Here is a 16,047-nt window from a genome sequence, read left to right on the forward strand (position 1 = left end):
GCAACAATTAGGATAAGTTATGTGGCAGGAGAGAGCATTTCAAAGACCCTGGAGAGGGCTTCCCTGGTGGTCTAGTGGTTAAGAATCCACCAGCCAATGCCGGAGATGTGGGTTCAATCCCTGGTCTGGAAAGATCCCCTAGAGAAGGAAATGGCAACCCACTTCAGTGTTCTTGTCTGGAGAACCCCATGGACGGAGGAGCCTGCCAGGCTACAGTCCATGCGGTCAAAACAGAATGGGACAGGACTTAGCGACTAACCTACAATGAGAGGAAAGTAAACAATAAGAAAGTAAAAAGAAAACACTTTCTATGGAAGCACACACAAGCCTGGACTCCTGGAGTGTGGCAGCGGTCCGCCCACCCACCTCTGCAGGCCAGCTGGGTAACAAAGGACAGGGTGATGAGCACAGCGCCTTCCAGCTCTGGCTTCTGCAGGTACAAAAACAGGAAAAGTGACAAAGTGCAAAATGGATAGACCAGGCACAGCCACCAGTACCCACACCGCTTACGGTACCAAGATTTGTGACATTTAAATAACATAAAATTTAATCCATGACACATTTATAGGCCAGGACATTGTTATCCAACAATAGGTAACTGAGCTGAGAATCATTGAAATTGAAAGCTCAAAAAATGATTATTGTTGATACTGCTGTATTAATAATTAGACACAAACAAAACAAATTCATTTGAGAAACCGAAAAGACTAATTATAATTAGTTCCTCTTGACAGTTATTCCAGTGCACTTTCAGTTAATATAATGAGTTCAAGTTTTTATTTATGCGATAGAAATTTTACCGGACTTGAATTAAATGTCATGAATTGTTCTGGGTGCTGGAAACACAAAGATGAAGATATGGCTCCTGCCATTTGCGATCTTACTGACCAGTGAAGGCTACAGAAACATAAATGGACAACCATGATGAAATAAGGTGGGGGGTGGGCGGGAAGGAGAGGCTGAGGGAGAATGGCTTCTTAGGTGAGCTGGTGAATGTGGGCCTTCCAGCCAGAGGGCCTCTCATGAACAAAACCATAGGTGGGAAAATACATACAACCTGACTAGTTCAAGGAGCTACAGTTTTTTACATTGAGGTCTAAGTGACATACAGTTATACAGCATGTTGGCTCAACGTTTGTATCTATTATGAAATGATAACCCCAACAAGTTTAGTTAGTATTCACCACCAAACATAGTTTGTTGTTTTCATTGCTCAGATGCTCAGTCGTGTCCGACTCTTTGCAACTCCATGAACCACAGCACTCCAGGCCTCCCTGGAGTCCAACTCCCGGAGTCCACCCAAACCCATGTCCATCGAGTCAGTGATGCCATCCAACCATCTCCTCCTCTGTCATCCCCTTCTCCACCTGCCCTCAGTCTTTCCCAGCATCAGGGTCTTTTCTAATGAGTCAGCTCTTCGAATCAGGTGGCCAAAGTATTGGCGCTTCAGCTTCAGCATCAGTCCTGAGCATCAGCTTCAGCATCAGCATCAGCATCAGCTTCAGCTTCAGCTTCAGCTTCAGCATCAGTCCTTCAGCATCAGTCCTGAGCATTCAGGTTTCCTTTCAGATTGAATGATTTAATCTCCTTGCTGTACAAGGGACTAAACATAGTTACTGAATTTTTTTCTTGTGATGAAAACTTTTAAGATTCACTCTCTTAGCAACTTACAAATATTTTGCTGTTGCTAGAATATAAACTAAAGGGGAAGGGATGCAGTTGGAAAATATGGCAAAGGTCATAGGGTGGAAAGTTCTTTATGTTTTAAAGAGTTTGAACTTCATCCCCTAAGGGTTATGTGAAAATATGATGCGCTTTCAGGTTAAGAGCCAACATGGTCATATGGGTATTTCGAAACTCTAATTCAAAAAAGTACATTCACCCCAATGTTCATAGCAGCACTTTTTATAATAGACAAGACATAGAAGCAAGCTAAATGTCCATTGACAGAGGAATAGATAAAGAAGATGTGGTACATATATACAATGGAATATTACTCAGTCATAAAAAAGAATGAAATAATGCCATTTATAGCAACATGGATGGACCTAGAGATCATCATACTAGTGAAGTAAGACAGAGAAAGATAAATATCACATGATGTCACATATATGTAGAATCTTTAAAAAATGATTCAAATGTACTTATGTACAAGATAGTAATGCAAAAGTAGGGAGTCAAGAAATACCTGGAGTAAGTGGCAAATTTGGCCTTGGAGTACAGAATGAAGCAGGGCAAAGGCTAATAGAGTTTTGCCAAGAGAACACATTGGTCATAGCAAACACCCTCTTCCAACAACACAAGACTCTACACATGGACATCACCAGATGGTCAATACTGAAATCAGAATGATTATATTCTTTGCAGTCAAAGATGGAGAAGTTCTATACAATCAGCAAAAACAAGACCAGGAGCTGACTGTGGCACAGATCATGAACTGCTTATTGCCAAATTCAGACTTAAATTGAAGAAAGTAGGGAAAACCACTAGAACATTCAGGTATGACCTTACCATTATATATCAAATCCCTTACAATTATACAGTGGAAGTGACAAATAGATTCAAGGGATTAGATCTGATAGACAAAGAGCCTGAAGAACTATGGACAGAGGTTCAAAACTTTGTGCAGGAGGCAGGGATCAAACCATCCCCCAAAAAAAGAAATGCAAAAAGGCAAAATGGCTGTATGAAGAGGCCTTACAAATAGCTGAGAAAAGAAGAGAAGCTAAAGGCAAAGGAGAAAAGGAAAGATATACCCATTTGAATGCTGAGTTCCAGAGAATAGCAAGTAGAGATAAGAAAGCCTTCCTCAGCAATCAATGCAAAGAAAGAGAGGAAAACAATAGAATGGGAAAGTCTAGAGATCTCTTCAAGAAAATTAGAGATACCAAGGAAATATTTCATGCAAAGATGGGCACAATAAAGGACAGAAATGGTATGGACCAAACAGAAGCAGAAGATATTAAGAAGAGGTCGCAACAACACACAGAAGAACTATACAAAAAAGATCCTCATGACCCAGATAATCATGATGGTGTGATCACCAACCTAGAGCCAGACATCCTGGAGTGAGAAGTCAAGTGGACCTTAGAAAGCATCACTATGAACAAAGCTAGTGGAGGTGATGGAATTCCAGTTCAGCTATTTCAAATCCTAAAAGATGATGCTGTGAAGGTGCTGCACTCAATATGCCAGCAAATTTGGAAAACTCAGCAGTGGTCACAGGACCAGAAAAGTTCAGTTTTCATTCCAATCTCAAAGAAAGGCAATGCCAAAGAATGCTCAAACTATCACACAATTGCACTCATCTCACACGCTAGTAAAGTAATGCTTCAAAGTCTCCAAGCCAGGCTTCAGCAATACGTGAACCGTGAACTTCCAGATGTTCAAGCTGGATTTATAAAAGGCAGAGGAACCAGAGATCAAATTGCCAACATTGGCTGGATTATCAAAAAAGCAGGAAAGTTCCAGAAAAATGTCTACTTCTGCTTTGTTGATTATGCCAAAGTCTTTGACTGTGTGGGCCACAACAAACTCTGGAAAATTCTTAAAGAGATGGGAATACCAAACCACCTGACCTGCCTCTTGAGAAATCTGTATGCAGGTCAGGAAGCAACAGTTAGAACTGGACATGGAACAACAGACTGGTTCCAAATAGGGAAAAGAGTACATCAAGGCTGTATATTGTCACCCTGCTTATTTAACGTAGATGCAGAGTACATCATGAGAAATGCTGGGCTGGATGAAGCACAAGCAGGAATCAAGATTGCTGGGAGAAATATCAATAAACTCAGATATGCAGATGATACCACCTTTATGGCTGAAAGTGAAGAAGAACTAAAGAGCCTCTTGATGAAAGTGAAAGAGGAGAGTGAAAAATTTGGCTTAAAACTCAGCATTCAGGAAACTAAGATCATGGCATCCAGTCCCATCACTTCATGGCAAATAGATGGGGAAACAATGGAGCAGTGACAGACTTTATTTTTTTGGGCTCCAAAATCATTGGAGATGGTGATTGCAGCCATGAAATTAAAAGATGCTTACTCCTTGGAAGAAAAGCTATGACCAACCTAGACAGCATATTAAAAAGCAGAGGCATTACTTTGTCAACAAAGGTCCATCTAGTCAAGGCTATGGTTTTTTCAGTGGTCATGTATGGATGTGAGAGTTGGACTATAAAGAAAGCTGAGTGCCAAAGAATTGATGCTTTTGAACTGTGGTGTTGGAGAAGACTCTTGAGAGTTCCTTGGACTGCAAGGAGATCCAACCAGTCCATCCTAAAGGAAATCAGTCCTGAATATTCATTGGAAGGACTGATGCTGAAGCTGAAACTCCAATACTTTGGCCACCTGATGCAAAGAGCCAACTCATTGGTAAAGACCCTGATGCTGGGAAAGACTGAGGGTAGTAGGAGAAGGGGGCAACAGAGGATGAGACTGCTGGGTGGCATCACCGACTCAAAGATATGAGCTTGAGGAAACTCCAGGAGATAGTGGAGGACAGAGGAGCCTGGTGTGCTGAAGCCCATGGGGTCACAGAGTCAGGCACAATTTAAGGTCTGAACAACAACAACAAAAATCCAATTAGTGCATCCATAAGTCAAATTTTTAAAATAATAGGATGGATGGAATAGAACAGACCAGGATAGGAACAGGTTGGATGGAATCTCAAAGTCTATTAAATGCAAAAAGGATAAATGTTCCATGAAACTTCTGTTCAGCTGGGGGAGGGGGGTGAGGGGAGCAGGCTGTGTGTGTGTAAACTGTATCTCTTACTGGGAGTCACAGTCCCAAACTTCTGACACTGCCCGGCAGGATTACTCTTATCAACCCCAGGAAATCAATTTGCTTATCATTTACTACATCAAACTTAGATTTCATTTAAATCAAAATTGTCAACTTGCTAGCATCCATCCTACTCCTACTCTTTTTTCAGATAATCTGCTCAGTTAGGCTAAATGTGTAGCATTTGGGGGTTTTCAGGTGGCCCTAGTGATAACCTGCCTGCCAATGCAGGAGACATTAGAGGCACAGGTTCGATCCCTGTGTCAGGAAGATCCCCTAGAGGATGAAATGGCAACCCACTCCAGTATTCTTGCCTGGAGAATCCCATGGACAGAGGAGCTGTAGACTAAAGTCCATGGATTGCAAAGAGTTGGATATGACTAAGGCAACTTAGCACGCATGAACATGAAACATTTAATTCACTAATTTTTTACCTAAATGAGGAATGGAAAAGGCTGTCCCTGGTTGTCCAGTGGTTGGGACTCCATGATCCCAATGCAGGGGACCCGAGTTCAATTCCTGGTCAGGGAACTAGATCCTGCATGCAGCAACTAAGCATTAACATGCTATAAGTAAGACCTGGTACAGTCAAAAAAATTTTTTTCAATAGAAAAGAAGGATAAAGAGCATCATTAAACAGCTTCTCCCCTCCTTCTGTCCCTCTGTGTCTCTGTCTAACTGGAAGCTTGTCTTTTGGCCAGCCTGAGCCAACGGCGCTCCCCGTGTAGGCACAGAGCGCAAGGATCCTGGTCTCTTCAACACCTCTGTCACCCCCACACCAAGACATTTTCCTGTAAAACGGGAGCCAGGGGTTCCTCACCGCTGAAAGACATACTTCTCCTTCTCGCCAACCTCTCCGAGTTACGCTCACCGTTGCTTCTCTCCTGTTGTCGCCCGGTCAGCTCTTCACCTTCGGCTGGAGAGAGGACATCCGGCCAGGCGAGCCCCTGCACACTCGGAAGTTCTGCTTCGATGCCGTGTCCCGCGGCAGCCCCGTCACCCTCTACGACTGTCACGGCATGAAGGGGAACCAGCTCTGGGGCCATCGCAAGGTAAGGGCCGGCGTCCTGTGGGCAGGGCGAGCTCCGCTGCCCCGCTTGGGGTTCTCTCACGCAGAGGTTTGTTTCGTTTATCACACTGCTTTGATTGAAACTGCCACGTGGCCAGCATTTGGCGGTGGCCATGGTGGTAAAGAGCCCGCCTGCCAACGCAGGAGACCTAAGAGACGCAGGTTGGATCCCTGGGTCGGGAAGATCCCCTGCAGGAGGGCATGCAACCCTCTCCAGTATTCTTGCCTGGAGAATCCCATGGACAGAGGAGCCTGGTGGGCTACAGTCCGTGGGGTCACAAAGAGACATGACTGAGCGATTAAACAAGTTTATGCAGGACACTTTATAAGGTCAAGATGTACAGTGTAATAATATGATATATGCATGAATTGAGAAAGAAAGTATAGCTAGCAGATCCATCGCTGAGCACAGTTACAAACTCCTGTGTGTGTGATGAGAACATTTAAGATTTACTGTCTTGAGACTGCCCTGGTGGACCAGGGGTTAAGACCCGGTCTTGCCATGACGGGGACTCTTCAATGAAGTTTCAATCCCTGGTCGGGGAACTAAGATCCCACGTGCGGCAGGCCGCTGAACTTGCATGCTGCAGCTAAGACCAGACACAGCCAAATAAAAACAAATAAGTAAAACCACATCATTAAAAAAAAAATCCAGTCTCAGCAACTTTCAAGTATACGATACAGAATTATTCACTGTGGTCTCCATGCTGAACATAACATGCCCAGAAACGTACCCATCTCAGAACTGGACCACCCTCGCCGACCCGTCGCCCAGCTCCCAGTCTCTCTTTCCGGGGCTCTGGGCCACCGCGAGAAGAGGAGGGATTCCTGTAACTAGGCTTCCTAATGTCCCCACCACAACCGGCTTGCAGGCTGAGCCCCGTTTGTGGTTATTAGCACCACCAGGGGGAGCCCTGCCACGAGAACAGTGACTTGCTGAAGCGCCTTCAATGAAAACACTCCAATTATCACCCACATTCCAAAGACATCTGAAAGGAGAAGCTGTTTCCCCCTGCAGCCCCTACGTCTAGTTGGTCGCTAAGACGTGTGGACCCCACGCTGCCTGCCATTTCTGTGGCCGCAGACCCTGATTTCAGACCTCCCCATCTCAGCGCTGGATGAGTGGAGCAACTGCTTAAACGGCCACCCTGCCACCCTTTCCCCCGACCCACCTTCCATCCTGAGGTCAGAGGGGTACCCACAAACTCTGGTCATTGCATTCCTCTTGTTTATACAGCACCTAGTTTCCCACTGAGAGATAAAGTGCCTTCTCCCAGCGTCTCATTCTGACACTTCACAATCTGGTCAACATCACGGTTGTCAAGCCTAAGACATCCTGCTGCTACTGCTGCTGCTAAGTCGCTTCAGTCGTCTCCGACTCTCTGCGACCCCAGAGATGGCAGCCCACCAGGCTCCTCTGTCCCTGGGATTCTCCAGGCAAGAACACTCGAGTGGGTTGCCATTTCCTTCTCCAATGCGTGAAAGTGAAAAGTGGAAGTGAAGTTGCTCAGTCGTGTCTGACTCTTAGCGACCCCATGGATTGCAGCCTACTAGGCTCCTCTGTCCATGGGATTTTCCAGGCAAGAGCACTGGAGTGGGGTGCCATTAATTCATCCTAAAACTGTAATGTGATGATTATTTTTTTAATTTTGCTACACCAGGTCTTAGTTGCTACAAACTCTAAGTTGTGGCATGTGGGATCTAGTTCCCTGACCAGAGATCGAACCCAAGCCTCCTGTATTGGGCGCTTCCAGTCTTAGCCACTGGACCACCAGGGAAGTTCCTGTAATCTTGAATAAGCTATTTCATGTGTAATTTTCAACTTTCACATCAATATAATAGAGACAACAGTTTGGAGAGATAAACTGTGGAAATTTTCCAGCACGATTTTTGACCGTATGATCAGATTTCCACCCAAGTGGGTAGAAGTATACTTTTCACATGGAGAGTGGTGGTGAGACTTGATACACAGCAGTCTGTGCCATGAAATGGAGCTTCCCTGGTGGCTCAGTGGGTAAAGAGTCTGCCTGCCACTGCAGGAGACACGCAGGTTTGATCCCCTGGAGAAGGGAATGACAACCCACTCCAGTACTCTTGCCTGGAGAATTCCATGGACAGAGGGGCCTGGTGAGCTACAGTCCATGGGGTCGCAAATAGTTTGACATGACTGAGTTTCCAAATAAATAACAACAACAACAGTGCTAAGAAATATTAACTACTGCTAGCCTTGCAGATTAAGAGTGACCTCCCATGACCTTTTCTGGCAAGGAAACATTTTTATGGGACTATAACACATGTCTTCATTGGGGTTTCCCCAGATGTAGACCCTGAAGTGAGGATTTGAGTGCCCCCCAAAATCATGGCAGGGAGTGGGGAAGTGAAACGTGAAACATGAAGGGCGGAGCACCAGTACAGGGTATGTGACGAAGGAAGAACCACTGCGGGCACACGTGCCTGCTAAGTCGCTCAGTCGTGTCTGACTCTTTGTGACCCCATACTATAGCCCATCAGGCTCCTCTGTCCATGGGATTCTCCAGCCAAGAATACTGGTGTGGGTGGCCGTCTCCTACTCTAGGGGATCTTCCTGACCCAGGGATCGAACCCACATCTCTTTCATCTCCTGCGTTGGCAGGCAGGTTCCTTACCACTTGAGCCACCTGTAGGCGGGAGCTCAAGTCCCCGACCCCTCTTTAAATGGTCTGGAACACACACCAGAGGCAAGGGGGAGGGGATATTCACACACCAGCACAGCTGGTCTTGGCTTAGGGCTACTGCTGGTTGGGGGGTGTGGTGTCTATTCCCGACACCTCTCTGCCGGGCACTGCTCTTTACAGGCAGAGCTGTTCTCGAGCCCAGAGAGCAGGCTGACAGAGAGAGAGACAGCAGCCAGCTTCAGAGGTCAGGTGAGCAGGCACCCAAGTCCTGGGGCCTGAAGAGCTGTGGGCAGACGCTGTCTGAGAACCCTAGCCTACCCATCCTTGCCAATACACAGCACGTTGGTGTCTTTTTCTCTTCCTTTCTCAGTTCTGTGGTTACAGAGTAAGATCACACACAGGTCTGTTAGCTTTTTGGGATATCTTCTTTGAGAAGAACCCGTTCGAGTCTATTGACCATGTTTTAACATGGGTTGTCTGGATTTGTTTGTTGCTGTTGACAGATTTGGAAGCATTTTTGGTGTATCTAGGTGTAGTGCTTTGTTGGATATTTGTAAATATCTTACCCCAGTCAGTACTAGCCTTTTCTCCCTCCTTGGTGAAGAGCTATTCCTCATGATTAGTGTCTTCTGTGTCCTGCTCAGGAAATCTTGGTCCACACCAAACACATGAGGCCAGCATTCTAAGCCATCTTTGGTAGCTTTTGGTTTAATCTTCCACACTGTGGTATATATTCCCTGAATATTTATTGTGTACAGTGTAACAGGGTGTTGATTATTTGTTTCCTATTTATATTCAATTATCAATCATAATTTACTAAAAAAAATTTTCCCACTGCAGGGAAGTGGCACCTTTGTCATAAGTCAAGGGATCTTATATTATATACCTGGTCTATTTATGAATCCTCATGTTTTTACCCCTCTAACCAGTAAGTCTTAGCCATATGGAAAGTAAACTGAGAAAGTAACAATCTAATAAGAACCAAAACCCCACAACATCACTGTTAGTGGTGAAATATTTCAGTTTCCCTTTGGAAACGGGGCGGGGGTGGGGGGCATCCTTAGTGGTTCAAACAGTAAAGAATCTGCCTGCAATGTGGGAGACCTGGGTTCAATCCCTGGGTTGGAAACATCCCCTGGAGGAGGGCATGGCAACTCACTTCAGTGTTCTTGTCGGGAGAATCCCATGGGTGGAGGAGCTACTGTCCATAGGGTTGCAAAGAGTCAGACTAGAGTCAGCACACACATACAAAAATTCAATCAAGATGTTAGAGAAACTAAAATGACCTGAAAAAAAGGGCTAATAAGACAATGTTGTGAAGATAGCTATTCTTAACCAGGTATTTACATTTCATGCAAAACCATTCAAATCCCAGCAGGTTTATTTGTGGACACTGATGAGCAATCTGAAATTTACATGAAAATGAAAGGGTCAAGAATAGCCAAGAAAACACTGAAGAAGGAAAAGAACAAGTATCAAACGTTATAAGCAATGCACTTATTAGTGTAGTCTGCTGTTGGCATAAGGACAGACTGATGATCTAGAAGGGGAGGCCTAAAAGGTTCTGATGGGGCAGCCAGATGGAGAACCACTTTTCTCTTTCCAGCTTTCAGCTACTCTCCTTACCCTACTCCTCCCTCCTACTTCAGCTGGAATTGCCCCCTGCGTGTACTCCTATGCCATTCTGTTCCTTTCTCTGTACTTACAGCATGTGTGATTCACAGCTAGTCACCCCTTACAGATGTTAACCACATGAGGGGAGGAACTTTTTCTTTGATTTCTGTATAGCCTGCTTAATACCTGCTACATGCATGCAGACTGTCATTTCAGTCCCGTCCAACTCTTTGTCACCCTATGGACTGTAGCCCGTCAGGTTCCTCTGACCGTGGGATTTTCCAGGCAAGAGTACTGGAGTGGGTTGCGATGCCCACCTCCGAGGGATCTTCCCGACCCAGGGTTCAAACCCACATCTCTTACATCTCCTGCGTTGGCAGACAGGTTCTTTACCACAAGTGCCACCTAGGAAGCCCCAACAACTACACAGACATTGCTAAATAAGCATTGGTTGAATGGGCTCAGTTACTGATCTGTCCCCATCCTTCATGAACCCCAAGCTGCGCTGGATACAATGTAGCACATCTTGTGGTCTCAGAACCACTGTCACGGCCTCCCCAAAACCCAACAGTGAAAAGCGTGCATCCTGTTTCTGAGTTGCTGTCTGGAGGTGTTCATATAGTTTAACTTCCACAAGAAAGGGCTTAAAAATAACATCAACAGGGGACTTCCCTGGTGGTCCAATGGCTAAGACCCTGCACTCCCAATGCAGGGGGCCCAAGTTTGATTCCTAGTCAGGAAACGAGATCCCACAAGCAGCAACTAAGTTTCTGCATGCTGCAACCAAGACCCAGTTGTTCAGTCACTAAGTCATGTCTGACTCTTTGTGACCCCATGGACTACAGCATGCCTGGCCTCCCTGTCCTTCACTAGCTCCCGAAGTTTGCCCAAGTCCATGTCCATTGAGTTGGTGATGCTGTCCAACCAGTGATGCTAAGACCTGGTGCAGCCAAATAAATAAATAAAAATAAATAACTGCAACCAAGACCCAGTTGTTCAGTCACTAAGTCATGTCTGACTCTTTGTGACCCCATGGACTACAGCACGCCTGGCCTCCCTGTCCTTCACTAGCTCCCGAAGTTTGCCCAAGTCCATGTCCATTGAGTTGGTGATGCTGTCCAACCAGTGATGCTAAGACCTGGTGCAGCCAAATAAATAAATAAAAATAAATATTTTTTAAAATATCATCAAATTAGAAAATACAGATTAAAAGGTACATGTCAGGCTAAACTGATAACATTGAAACAGTCCCATTACTTTAAAAAGTGAGTGGGTGGAATTCTTGGCATGTGTCTGCATCTGACTATTTATGGGACCCTATGATACAGGCCAGGGCTTTGGCTTCTCAGCCCATAAACTCCTTTTGGCCCATGAAGATGCCAGATGGACGGCCACAAGGTTGTTATTTTTAAATTATTCCAGTTATGTATTGATTTAGAGCCTAAAATGAGGAAATGAAGAGTTTAATTAAAAGGCATGGAATTTGACTCTGGTTCTGATAAACGAAGCCCCGCTACAGAGTTCTGGACTTGTGGTCATATTTAGACAGTCAGGCTACCCCCAGTTGGCCCAATCACTTCTGGACAGTCCCAAGTATCACAAAGCTCCAAGGCCTTTGGGGTGCATGCACACTCAGTCTCTCAGTTGTGTCTGACTCCTCATGACCCCACAGACTATAACCTGCCAGGCTTCTCTGTCAGTGGGATTTTTCATACTGAAAAAATGGCAAGTAGGTTGCCATTTCCTTCTCAGGGGCTCTTCCCAATCCAGGGATCAAACCCGCATCTCCAGTGGCTCCTGAATTGCTGGTAGCTTCTTTACCGCTGAGCCACCTGTGAAGCTTTCAGTACCACACAGGTTAAATTTAATCCATTTTGGTCAAGACAGATTCCAAATACTTGAACAAAGCTTGTCTAACCTTTACTCCTTACTTCCAATTAAATGGCCCAATTTCCTGCCACTGTTCTCCAGATGACTTCACTGGGCCCCCCTCAGCCTCCTGGGCACTGATTCTTAACCCACTCCAGATGGTCCTAGAGGTTGGCGTGATGCCCGGAATGGAATACAGTATCCTAGGCATGTTTAACCAAGGGCAAGAATGAGTTTCTAGCACCCTTTTGTTGGGAATTTTTAAAACTCGTTTATTTATTTATTTGGCTGTGCCAGCTTACTGAGTTGTGGCATTTAGGATCCTTTAGCTGCAGCACGTGAACTCTTAGTTGCAGCATATGGGATCTAATTCCCTGACTAGGGATTGAACCCCAGGCCCCCGGCATTGGGAGCTCAGAGTCTTAGCCACTGGACCACCAGGGAAGTCCTGTCTAGTGCCATTCTGTTATGAGAAATGTCTGTTAAGTTAGCTCGAGCTGATTGGGTTTCTGCCTTCACTTCACATACTTGGCTTCTTAATGAGCTTTCAGTATTTAAAAGGCCACGTTCGCTTTGCTACACAGACATGTCACTGCAGGCTTACATGTGTGGTTCCCCTTTCATACCTCTGTAGCCGTCCACTGGTTTCTATTAAATCCTCCCTCACCAGGTTTACCCCAGCCTGGACTTTGGTCCAACTTAGTAACGGGTGAACTAGTTTCATTCCAGCCATGAATTGGAGCAGATCAGTGGGCATGCAGGCCCTCATCCAAGTCCCTGATCCCAGCGAACAAGGCCCAGAGCGAGCCTCCCATCACATAATGGAGCGGACGCTGATCCACAGGGAGCAGTCATTCAACCAGATACAAGCTCACCTAACAGCGAATCATCTTCTAGCCCACATTTCTCCAGCTGACCCATGGGGAAAAGGGGGATTTTCAGATGTCTTGCTGAAAACCAGACACATAATGTCTATATCATATCCTGCACCCTGAAGATAACAGAGACATAAGCATTATGCCCTGAGAAGCCGGGATCCTCTGTTCAAATTGATGAGTCAAAGATGAGGGAGGCTAACAGCCCCTGGGAGGGAAACACCTTCACTGCTACCATGAAACTACCCTTTCAACAGGGTAACCTTCCCATTCTGTTTTTATTCCATATGTTTAACCCAGCTGAAGTTGTGACATCACTTAGTGGTCACGTCCTTTTCACTTCTTCCACATCTGGATACCTTAGCCACATCCTGGTTACCATTCTGCCTAACACATTCAGCTGCCACCCTCTGGTCACCAGTAGAAAGATTTCATCACGGTTTCAATCTCAGGCTCTAATATATGGACAAAGACCAGCTGAAGAGAATGCCTGTCAAGATTGAGACTGTCAAATTTGAAAGAACCCTGGTAATGGGAACTATACACGTGTGAGATTAGCATTTGCTAATGCAGACAGCTCTTCCCTGGGAGCAGGGGTGGGTCTGGGGCAGGACTAACTGGCTGGTTCGGCTGAGAGGGGGCGGGACGGGCAGAGGCCCTGGGGGACCCAGGGTTGGAGTCCCACCTGGGACCACCAGCAGTGGTCTTGCCTCTGGGATCTTGGGAAACTTGTTTCCTCATTATTAAACGGCAATAATGACAATATCGGCCTTAGATTATCATGGGGGTTCCCCTGGTGGTCCAGTGGTTAAGAATCTGCAGGGGACATGGGTTTGATCCCTGGTCAGGAAGCTAAGATCCCACATGTTGAGGGGCAATTGAGCCTGCCCACCAAAACTAAGACCCAATGCAGCCAAATAAATAATTTTTTCAAAAAGAAAGTTACTGTGATAATGAAATAAAATTTAAATACCCCTAGGATGCGACACTTCATGAGTGTTAGCTCTCACTCTCCTGTGCATGTGTGTCTGACTCTTTGTGGCCCCATGGGCTGTAGCCCACTAGGCTCCTCTGTCCATGGGGGTTCTCCAGGCAAGAATACTGGAGTGGGTTGCATGCCCTGCTCCAGGGGATCGTCCCAGCCCAGGGATGGAACCCACATCTCTCATGTTTCCTGCATTGGCAGGCAGGTTCTTTACCACTGCACCACATGCCCCAAAATCTCTCTTCTGACTTGACTTTCACTCTCCTAGTAACTTCACATCCAGGAGAAGACAGGCTGTCTAGTCATCTTCCTGTACTATTGCAGCTGTGTAGCTGTCACTAAATATTAGAATGCAAATTCCACAAGAGCAGGGTTTTATCTGCTTTCTTTCGTGCAGAATCCTCAGTACCTAAAACACTGTTTGACACATAGTAGATGTCAAATAAGTAAATGCACCCAGCTTCCTGGTTGTCCACATTCACTCTATCTTCAGGTTGCTTATGCGGTTGAAGTAGATAAAGTGAGAAAATCTGGGTAGAACACTGAACACTATGAGAAGCCCAACACATAAATACATACTCGACAAAGAGCAGATATTATGACGTTGACATGACTCCCGGCAGGCTTACCGAAGGGAGATAAACAGCTATGGACAGATGGAAGCAAGATTGGAACAGATGGGTTTTCTCTACTCTTGGAGTTTTCAGTCTAAGAGGGAAGCTGACAAATTTTTAAATTGAATATATTAAGTGTACAGGATAATATGGTAACACAACATGAGGCTCAACCCAGATCAGAGAGGCAGACAAGGCTGCTCTGACATAGTACGCAGTACATGGAGACCTGAAGGGAAGCAGGACTTAGGTAAGTGAAGAGAAGAATCTGAGAAAGAACGGATATGTGCGTGTGTAACTGAATCATGTTGCCGAACGCCTGGAACTAACACAACATTGTAGGTCAGTGACGTTGTTACTGCTGCTGTTCAGTCGCTCAGTCGTGTCTGATCCTGAGACCCCAGGGACTGTAGCCCTCCAGGCCCCTCCATCCATGGGATTCTCCAGGCAAGAGTACTGGAGTGGGTTGCCATTTCCTTCTCCAGGGGATCTTCCCGACCCAGTGAATGAACCCACATCTGCTGCATTGGCAGGCAGATTCATTACCAACTGAGCCACCAGGGAAATCAAATCAACTCTAGTGTCAGTTGTTCATTTGTGTCCGACTCTGCCACCCCATGGATTGTAACCTGCCAGTCTCCTCCGTCTGGGGGTTTCCCAGGCAAGAAAACTGGAGTGGGTTGCCTTTGCTTTCTCCATCCCGAACCAGAGGCAGATTCTTTACTATCTGAGCCACCAGAGAAGCCATATATTCTGATACACTCTAATCTAAAACAAAAGTTTTTTAAAAATCCCAGATATAGGGATCAGCTTGTACAAAGGCCCCCTGGTGAGGAAGAGCTTTGTTTTCTGGAAGCATGTAGCAAGCAGGTGAAGTGTGAGGGGAGATGATGACCTCTAAGGCCAGGGGCAGGACCTGGTGTACAAGACCTTGGGACTACGCTCAGAATTCAGCCAAGAGACGGGGGAGAGTTTGACTGGTGTGAAGAGCAGAGCTCCAACAAACCACAGCTGGCTCTGTAAGGATTCTGGCTGCTCCTAGAATTGTCGGTGCACGCACACCCATCACTTACCTGTAGCCCAGAGGCCAGCGATGGAGTGGACGGTGCGGCCGCCAGCCCTGCCTCGGTATGCACATGGAGGCCTCAATCGGGCGTGGTGGAAGAAGCGTGATTTCTGATTGGCCAGATTACCCACTGATGCAGGAAGACCAGTTTTCTCCTCCTGTGAGGAACTGTACCTGTCACAGAAGAAATGGATAAGGAGAGGCAATAGGACCGCGTTGTCCCCTTTCTGCCTACCAGGCTGTTATTTGCATTCTCCAGAGTTCTTTCAGAACTCAAAGGCCACTCATATATCAACCTGGCTCTTCTCCACAACCTTAGGAGCTGGGAAGGCGGGTATTTTTTATCCCTTCTCTCATCCTTCCCTCCTCCCACTCCATTCATTGTGCAGACAGAAAACCGAAATCACTGCTGAATGAAATGACCATCAAAGCTTATTGTCAGAGAGAAGACTAGGATTAAAACCAGTTTCATAATCCCAAGCCTCCCTTCTCTCCCATCCGTATTAGGAATAAGAGG

At 46.0% G+C, this 16,047-nt stretch overlaps 1 protein-coding gene across 1 annotated transcript in view; it reads left to right on the plus strand.

Annotated features, from left to right (window-relative positions):
- GALNTL6 (polypeptide N-acetylgalactosaminyltransferase like 6) overlaps positions 1-16,047 on the plus strand; it is a 1,391,526-nt gene that overhangs the window by 1,366,330 nt on the left and 9,149 nt on the right. Inside the window, exon 11 of the mRNA XM_065908367.1 lies at positions 5,687-5,836. Coding sequence (XP_065764439.1) covers positions 5,687-5,836 — 150 coding nt within the window. The remainder of the gene's footprint in view (positions 1-5,686; positions 5,837-16,047) is intronic.

The sequence above is a fragment of the Muntiacus reevesi genome, chromosome 17 (assembly GCF_963930625.1).
Source record: "Muntiacus reevesi chromosome 17, mMunRee1.1, whole genome shotgun sequence".
NCBI lineage: Eukaryota > Metazoa > Chordata > Mammalia > Artiodactyla > Cervidae > Muntiacus > Muntiacus reevesi.